This window comes from Nerophis lumbriciformis, linkage group LG04 (assembly GCF_033978685.3).
Source record: "Nerophis lumbriciformis linkage group LG04, RoL_Nlum_v2.1, whole genome shotgun sequence".
Lineage (NCBI taxonomy): Eukaryota > Metazoa > Chordata > Actinopteri > Syngnathiformes > Syngnathidae > Nerophis > Nerophis lumbriciformis.
In genome coordinates, this window is record NC_084551.2 from 49,660,001 (window position 1) to 49,670,000 (window position 10,000).

Here is a 10,000-nt window from a genome sequence, read left to right on the forward strand (position 1 = left end):
GTTGAGGGATGACAGGTCTGGACGGTAAATAATAAACAGTTTCTCTTTCAAGCATAGGTTGCATCTTTTATTACCACTATTGTAAGGTGTGCTGGATGCAAGAATTTGCCATGTTATTGAATATTCAACATTATTGTCTTTGAGGTCCCAAATGTGTTTGCTGAGTTCTGTGGTATTTCGCAGGTTTTTGTTCCTGAAAGAAGCCTTGTGATTGTTCCATCTGGTTTTGAATTCTCCCTCGGTTAATCCTACATATGTGTCGGATGTGTTAATGTCCTTGCGTATTACCTTAGATTGGTAGACAACCGATGTTTGTAAGCACCCCCCGTTGAGAGGGCAATCAGGTTTCTTTCGACAGTTACATCCTTTGTTGGTTTTGGAGTCGCTCTGTCTGGGGGTCGACGGCTCATTTGCAATTGTTTTGTTGTGGTTTGAGATGATTTGTCGTATATTGTTCATGCAGCTGTAGCTCAATTTAATGTTGTTCTTGTTGAATACTTTTCTTAGGGTGTTGTCTTTGGGAAAGTGTTTGTCAATCAGATTGAGGAATTTGTGTCCAATGTTCGTTGAGACGTTTTTGCTGTATGGGGGGTTGTACCAGATGATGTCGTTTCGTTTTCTGTTCTTTTTTGGCTGGTTTCCTGGCGTGGGTTCATAGGTGAGGGTGAAATTGTATCCGCTTTCATCAAGGGCTTTTTGGTACGGGGGGGTTGCTTGGTCAAATTCAGCTTTGCTAGATGACAGCATCGATAGCCTTTTATTGATTCCGGTAGGTATTCTTTTCGTGGTGGTGGGTGGGTGGTTGCTGTCATGGTGCACGTATTGGAGTGTTGTGTTGGGTTTCGTGAATGGTTGGTAGCTGTTATTTCTCAGGTTGAAAGTGACGTCAAGGAAGTTGACGGTTTGCTTGTTGGCTTCAATCGTGATCCGTAGGCCGTTCTCTTTGAAAATTTGGCATATGCGCTTCTTGGCGAGGCGCGACACACTGCCAGTCCGTCATCACGGTAAATACCAAGGTTCAGATTGAGGCTAGCGAACTGGGAGAGGAGGAAACTCCCAACGAGTTCACACGTTTCTGCTCCGTCAAAACTTCCCATAGTTATATATATATATATATATATATATATATATATATATATATATATATATATATATATATATATATATATATATATATATTTATATTGTTTATATACATATATGTGTGTGTATATTATTTATATATATATATATATATATATATATATATATATATATATATATGTGTGTGTGTGTGTGTGTGTGTGTGTGTGTGAATATATATAATATACACACACACATATATATATATATATATATATATATATATATATATATATATATATATATATATATTTATATTTATATTGTTTATATACATATATGTGTGTGTATATTATTTATATATATATATATATATATATATATATATGTGTGTGTGTGTGTGTGTGTGTGTGTGTGTGAATATATATAATATACACACACACATATATATATATATATATATATAAACAATATAAATATATATATATGTAAACACACATGGGATGAAATAGCCTACGTGTTTTTTTCCTGACCTAACGTATAAATATATATGTATATAATAAATATATATATATATATATATATATATATATATTGGTTTCTTTTTAAATTGAGTTTTTAATTTTTTTAATTTATTAAGAATCGTTGCAAGTAAGAATCACGGGTCTTTCGAAAATCTTAATTTTTTATTGACACCCCTACTTCTTATGCAGTGTCTCATATGGAATACTGGTTTGGTCAGTATTCCTGAATAAGCATAATGCGTACCCGGTGTATGTAGTCAGTCAACATCTACAGGGGTTCCACAGGGTCATTAAAAAGCACTTAAATTCATTAAATGGATTTTGCCGAAGTAAGACTTTAAATGGCAATAAAAAGCATCAAATACGAAAATGTCATATAATTGCAGTTGGCAACAAAAAAAAAGACAACAAAACAAACCACCAGACCCAGGTGTTCCAATTGGGGGGGGAAAAAGTGCACTTCAAGATGTTCAAGTTTTGCTAAAAACTTTATTTGTTAATTCAATATATTTATTTTATCATTTATTTTCAATCAATCAAACTTTATGTATAAAGAAATGCAACACAAAGCAATACCTATCTCTGATTCCTGTTATCGTATCAGACCAATATCGGTATTGTATTGGAATTGGAAAAAGTTGGACTCGGACATTCCTACTCAAAAGACAAAGAAATATGGAACTGTGAAACATGGGTTTGATGTTTCCACAGGGGCGGAGCTACTGGCCTTGTACAACCACCCCGCGGTCCGAGAGGGTCCGGCCATGTACTACACGGTCAAAGTACCGCTGAGGGTCCAGAGCTGCGACGAAGGCATCAAAGAGGTGGAGGCCAACTGGCTGGACCACATGACTCAGCACTTCAACAACGGCGCCTCGCTGGTCGACGGATACTTCCACCTGGGGGGCCTTAACGGTAATGAAAGTGTGTGTGTGTGTGTGTGTGTGTGTGTGTGTGTGTGTGTGTGTGTGTGTGTGTGTGTGTGTGTGTGTGTGTGTGTGTGTGTGTGTGTCAGTGTGTACTGTCTGGCTTGGAGATGCCTCAGAGTTTAAGAGAGTTGTTTTGGCATCCAAACTATTTCCTCTTTGGGTTCTTCCTGCCACGCGGTGGGTCGGGAGGCGAATTAGATGGTTTCTACAAGTCATAAGTCACTAATTTGGCGACGTGAACGCCCTCAATAATGAAGTTGAGAGGTCAGCGCCTCACAATGAAATTATTATGATTCTATTTTGATTCTTTATAATCCTACTTCATCAGTCTGTCTGGCCGTTTCTGTTTTTACAACACTGCAAAAAGTCAGTGTTCAAAAACAAGGGAAAAAATACAACAATTAGTTGGTATTTTATTTGAACAAAGCAAAATTATCTGCCAATAGAACAAGAAATTTTGGCTTGTCAAGACTTTCCAAAACAACTAAAATTAGCTAACCTCAATGAACTCAAAAATACCTTAAAGGGGAACATTATCACAATTTCAGAAGGGTTAAAACCATTAAAAATCAGTTCCCAGAGGCTTATTTTATTTTTCGAAGTTTTTTTCAAAATTTTACCCATCACGCAATATCCCTAAAAAAAAGCTTCAAAGTGCCTGATTTTAACCATCGTTATATACACCCGTCCATTTTCCTGTGACGTCACACAGTGAAGCCAACACAAACAAACATGGCGGAAAGAACAGCAAGATATAGCGACATTAGCTCGGATTCAGACTCGGATTTCAGCGGCTTAAGCGATTCAACAGATTACGCATGTATTGAAACGGATGGTTGTAGTGTGGAGGCAGGTAGCGAAAACGAAATTAAAGAAGAAACTGAAGCTATTGAGCCATATCGGTTTGAACCGTATGCAAGCGAAACCGACGAAAACGACACGACAGCCAGCGACACGGGAGAAAGCGAGGACGAATTCGGCGATCGCCTTCTAACCAACGATTGGTATGTGTTTGTTTGGCATTAAAGGAAACTAACAACTATGAACTAGGTTTACAGCATATGAAATACATTTGGCAACAACATGCACTTTGAGAGTGCAGACAGCCCAATTTTCATCAATAAATATATTCTGTAGACATACCCTCATCCGCGCTCTTTTCCTGAAAGCTGATCTGTCCAGTTTTGGAGTTGATGTCAGCAGGCCAGGGAAGCTAGGGTCGATATTCTTCTCTTGATCATCTTCGGTGGCATAAGGGACGGTGTGAGCCAAGACATCCAGGGGGTTTAGCTCGCTCGTCTGCGGGAACAAACTGCCATCATTGCTCGCCGTGCTACCGAGGTCCTTTGTCCCTGAATTGCTCACACACTCCGGCAGATTCAATGGGTGTCTGGCGGCAGATTTCTTTGACTTTATCGTTGGAAATGCATCTGCTTTGAGTGTCGCAGGATATCCACACATTTTTGCCATCTCTGTCGTAGCATAGCTTTCGTCGGTAAAGTGTGCGGAACAAACGACTGACCATTTCGTCGGCTTTCCCCACACCCTCGTATTTTGAACAAATTTCGTCCAATTTCTTGCCACTTTCGCATCTTTGGGCCACTGGTGCAACTTGAATCTGTCCCTGTTCGTGTTTTTACACCCTCCGACAACAAACCGACGAAAGTGAGAAAATGGCGGATTGCTTCCTGATGTGACGTCATTGCTCCGAGAGCGAATATTAGAAAGGCGTTTAATTCGCCAAATTTCACCCATTTAGAGTTCGGAAATCGGTTAAAAAAAGATATGGTCTTTTTTCTGCAACATCAAGGTATATATTGACGCTTACATAGGTCTGGTGATAATGTTCCCCTTTAAAATAAGTATATTCTCACTAATAACAAGTGCACTTTTCTTGGTAGAAAAAAAAAAATGACCTTTTTGCTCAATATGTTGAAAAATATTCTTAAATGAAGTAAATGATAGTGCCATTATCTTGACATAATGATATGCGCCCGGCATTACATTTCTTGAAACCAGCAAACTTATACTAAAAACTAATTTATTGTTCTTATGGAAAGGCAACAAGGCAACCGCTTGTTACTCTCGGGGTCAGGCAAATCATATTGTCTAAAAATGCATTTTTCCAACGATAACATGACATAATCGCGCCAAGTGCGTGCTCTTTCAGTCAATTAGTGCGCATGTATACAGCCCGGCCCCTGGCCAAAATTGGAATTTTGAAGAATTTACCTGAATGTGCATGGACTATTTCTGTTCAAAAATAGTTTGAATGTATATGTTAAATGTTGAAATATTAGTTTACTGTACTGTGCCAACTGTACTACTATATGAGTACGTATTTTCTATTGTTTCATTGAAAATAAAACAGCAAAGTCCATTTGGCTGTCATCTATTTTAATTATGAGACAAAATTGTGTCAAAGTCATGATTTTTTTTTTTTCATGCTTGAAATAAGAAATTATTACTTTAATAAAGTAGTTTTATACTTGTGAGTGTTGATGACACAGCTTTGCAACACTTGATATTCTAGTTTCAAGCATGTTTTACTCAATATAGGTCATCAAATCTCAGCAACAAGCTGTAATATCTTACTGAGATCATTTAGGACCAAAACACTTAAAACAAGTAAAATACTCTAACATAAAATCTGCTTATCTTATCAGACAGAAAATAAGCAAATATCACCCTTATTTGAGATATTTAATCTTACTTAGATATCAGTTTTTGCAGTGAAGAGTTCGTCAATAAGTCGCTAACGGTTAAAGGGGAACATTATCACAATTTCAGAAGGGTTAAAACCATTAAAAATCAGTTCCCAGTGGCTTATTTTATTTTTCGAAGTTTTTTTCAAAATTTTACTCATCACGCAATATCCCTAAAAAAAACCTTCAAAGTGCCTGATTTTAACCATCGTTATATACACCCGTCCATTTTCCTGTGACGTCACATAGTGAAGCCAACTCAAACAAACATGGCGCATAGAACAGCAAGGTATTGCGACATTAGCTCGGATTCAGGCTCGGATTTCAGCAGCTTAAGCGATTCAACAGATTACGCATGTATTGAAACGGATGGTTGTAGTGTGGAGGCAGGTAGCGAAACCGAAATTGAAGAAGAAACTGAAGCTATTGAGCCATATCGGTTTGACCGTATGCAAGTGAAACCGACGAAAACGACACGACAGCCAGCGACACGGGAGAAAGCGAGGACGAATTCGGCGATCGCCTTCTAACCAACGATTGGTATGTGTTTGTTTGGCATTAAAGGAAACTAACAACTATGAACTAGGTTTACAGCATATGAAATACATTTGGCAACAACATGCACTTTGAGAGTGCAGACAGCCCAATTCTCATCAATAAATATATTCTGTAGACATACCCCGCGCTCTTTTCCTGAAAGCTGATCTGTCCAGTTTTGGAGTTGATGTCAGCAGGCCAGGGAAGCTAGGGTCGATATTCTTCTCTTGATCATCTTCGGTGGCATAAGGGACGGTGTGAGCCAAGACATCCAGGGGGTTTATATAGCTCGCTCGTCTGCGGGAACAAACTGCCGCCATTGCTTGCCGTTCTACCGAGGTCCTTTGTCCCTGAATTGCTCACACACTCCGGCAGATTCAATGGGTGTCTGGCGGCAGATTTATTTGACTTTATCGTTGGAAATGCATCTGCTTTGAGTGTCGCAGGATATCCACACATTCTTGCCATCTCTGTCGTAGCATAGCTTTCGTCGGTAAAGTGTGCGGAACAAACGTCCAATTTCTTGCCACTTTCGCATCTTTGGGCCACTGGTGCAACTTGAATCCGTCCCTGTTCGTGTTGTTACACCCTCCGACAACACACCGACGAGGCATGATGTCTCCAAGGTACGGAAAACAGTCGAAAAAACAGAAAATAACAGAGCTGATTTGACTCGGTGTTTGAGAAAATGGCGGATTGCTTCCCAATGTGACGTCACGTTGTGACGTCATCGCTCCGAGAGCGAATAATAGAAAGGCGTTTAATTCGCCAAAAATTCACCCATTTAGAGTTCGGAAATCGGTTAAAAATATATATGGTCTTTTTTCTGCAACATCAAGGTATATATTGACGCTTACATAGGTCTGGTGATAATGTTCCTCTTTAACGACGGCACGACAACAACATGAGTACAGTGTTGTGTGCTTCAAATGACAAAATGTTGGGTCGTCCTCATTATTTAGTCGAGCGCAATGACTGGAAAATGTCAACAACGAGCAGGGATTGTGGGAAAACGCAACGTTCCGTTGAAATTTCACATGAAACTACTACAGTACTGGACTATGGAAGCTCTGATGACTCCGCTCTGTAAGCACCTCACGACTCAAAGCTCGTGACCATAGGTGAGGGTAGGAACGATACATCGAGAAGTTTGTCATTGGGCTCCGTCGTCTAAATAGCGCAGCGGTTCGTTAGAGACCGCATTACTGCGGACTGCGCTAGTTAGCCACACTCCTGCCTTCCCTTGCTCTGAGATACTTTAAAGGGGTCATACTATGATTTTATTTCTACATTTAAAACATTTCATTGTGGTCTACTTAACATGAAACGGTGGTTCTTTGGTCAAAATGTCGCATAGGTTTTGTTTTACAGACCATCTTCAAGCTACTTTTTGGCTCCATTTGAATGAAAACAAGCCCTTTTGAGAGGTTGTTAGTTGTAAATGGACCCCTCCTTACCACGCTGAGTGAACCTTCAGCCTCGCCCCAGAAGCCATGTTTTGTAGATTGTTTTTTTTTTTAGCTGTCTTGCTTTCATTTGATGAGCTTCAAGAGGTAGTCACCTGAAATGGTTTTCACTTCACAGGTGTGCTTGAAGCTCATCCAGAGAATGCCTAGAGTGTGCAAAACAGTAATCAGAGCAAAGTACCAATGATTGTCACACACAAATTATTCTCTGCATTTGACCCATCAGCCTTGTTCACCCCCCGGGAGGTGAGGGGAGCAGTGGGCAGCAGCGGTGGCCGTGCCCGGTAATCATTTTTGGTGATTTAACCCCCAATTACAAACCTTGATGCTGAGTGCTCAGGGAGGTGAGGGTGGCTATTTTGAAGAAACTAGAATACAAAACATGTTTTCAGTTATTTCACCTTTTTTTTGTTATGTGCATAACTCCACGTGTCCATTCATAGTTTTGATGCCTTCAGTGACAATCTACAATGTAAATAGTCATGAAAATAAAGAAAATGCATTGAATGAGAAGGTGTGTCCAAACTTTTGGCCTGTACTGTATGTGTGTATATGTGTATATATATATATATATATATATATATATATATATATATATATATATATATATATATATATATATATATATGTCTTAATAAGGTTATCCAAAAAATAGTGCTCGATACCGTAGTAGAGCGCAATATATGTATGTGTGGGAAAAAAATCACAAGACTATTTCATCTCTACAGGCCTGTTTCATGAGGGGGGGTACCCTCAATCGTCAGGAGATTTTAATGGGAGCATTCGCATACCATGGTTTATATAGGGCACAGAGTGGGTGGGTACAGTCTGGCCTAGGGGCGTGGTGATTGGCTCATGTGTTACCTAGGAGGTGTTTCCGTCTATGGCGGCATGTTGTTACAATTTCGCTGAGCTTGTTGAGGGATGACAGGTCTGGACGGTAAATAATAAACAGTTTCTCTTTCAAGCATAGGTTGCATCTTTTATTACCACTATTGTAAGGTGTGCTGGATGCAAGAATTTGCCATGTTATTGAATATTCAACATTATTGTCTTTGAGGTCCCAAATGTGTTTGCTGAGTTCTGTGGTATTTCGCAGGTTTTTGTTCCTGAAAGAAGCCTTGTGATTGTTCCATCTGGTTTTGAATTCTCCCTCGGTTATTAATCCTACATATGTGTCGGATGTGTTACGCAACCCACTCCTCACCAAGCTGAAAAATGACAAGGAGCGCATCAAGAAAGTAAACAACCTCATCATAGCTGCCGATAAAACCACAAACTTCTACAGAATGGACATACCAGAACACCACACCTTACTGGACAGAAGCATCACCAAATCATACAAAAAAGCGCAACCCAACACCTTACAGAACATCCACCTGGAAAATAAAAGGATCGCGGCTGAACTGGACATTGAGGACAGGGTGGACGCCACAGCCAACAAGGAAGCCTTCATCACATTGAAGGACCACAAACCCAACTTCGCAGATAACCCAACATGCCGACTAATAAACCCAACTAAATCTGAAATAGGAAAAATCAGCAAAATAATCCTGGACAGAGTCAACACAAAAATCAAGGACAAAACACCACTCAACCAATGGAGAAATACAGCAGCAGTAATCAAATGGTTCAACAACATCCAAGACAAACAACAGCACAACTTTATCTCCTTTGATATCGAGGAATTTTACCCTTCCATCATGCAAGACCTACTGACTCAAGCACTAGACTTCGCCTCAGACTACGACTCAATCACAGGCAACGAAAGAAACATCATCATCCACGCAAAAAACTCCATTCTCATCCACAACAGTACACCATGGCAAAAAAAGAACAATGCAACATTTGACGTCACTATGGGAAGTTTTGACGGAGCAGAAACGTGTGAACTCATTGGGAGTTTCCTCCTCTCCCAGCTCGCTAGCCTCAATCTGAACCTTGGTATTTACCGTGATGACGGACTGGCAGTGTGTCGCGCCTCGCCAAGGAGCAGCGAGAATACCAAGAAGCGCATATGCCAAATTTTCAAAGAGAACGGCCTACGGATCACGATTGAAGCCAACAAGCAAACCGTCAACTTCCTTGACGTCACTTTCAACCTGAGAAATAACAGCTACCAACCATTCACGAAACCCAACACAACACTCCAATACGTGCACCATGACAGCAACCACCCACCCACCACCACGAAAAGAATACCTACCGGAATCAATAAAAGGCTATCGATGCTGTCATCTAGCAAAGCTGAATTTGACCAAGCAACCCCCCCGTACCAAAAAGCCCTTGATGAAAGCGGATACAATTTCACCCTCACCTATGAACCCACGCCAGGAAACCAGCCAAAAAAGAACAGAAAACGGAACGACATCATCTGGTACAACCCCCCATACAGCAAAAACGTCTCAACGAACATTGGACACAAATTCCTCAATCTGATTGACAAACACTTTCCCAAAGACAACATCCTAAGAAAAGTATTCAACAAGAACAACATTAAATTGAGCTACAGCTGCATGAACAATATACGACAAATCATCTCAAACCACAACATAACAATTGCAAATGAGCCGTCGGCCCTCAGACAGAGCGACTCCAAAACCAACAAAGGATGTCATTGTCGAAAGAAACCTGATTGCCCTCTCAACGGTGGGTGCTTACAAACATCAGTTGTCTACCAATCTAAGGTAATACGCAAGGACATTAACACATCCGACACATATGTAGGATTAACCGAGGGAGAATTCAAAACCAGATGGAACAATCACAAGGCTTCT

At 40.1% G+C, this 10,000-nt stretch overlaps 1 protein-coding gene across 3 annotated transcripts in view; it reads left to right on the forward strand.

Annotated features, from left to right (window-relative positions):
- rftn1b (raftlin, lipid raft linker 1b) overlaps nucleotides 1–10,000 on the forward strand; it is a 346,988-nt gene that overhangs the window by 221,962 nt on the left and 115,026 nt on the right. For all 3 annotated transcript variants that reach the window (XM_061956676.2, XM_061956684.2, XM_061956666.2), the window contains exon 6: nucleotides 2,298–2,501. In XM_061956676.2, coding sequence (XP_061812660.2) covers nucleotides 2,298–2,501 — 204 coding nt within the window. The remainder of the gene's footprint in view (nucleotides 1–2,297; nucleotides 2,502–10,000) is intronic.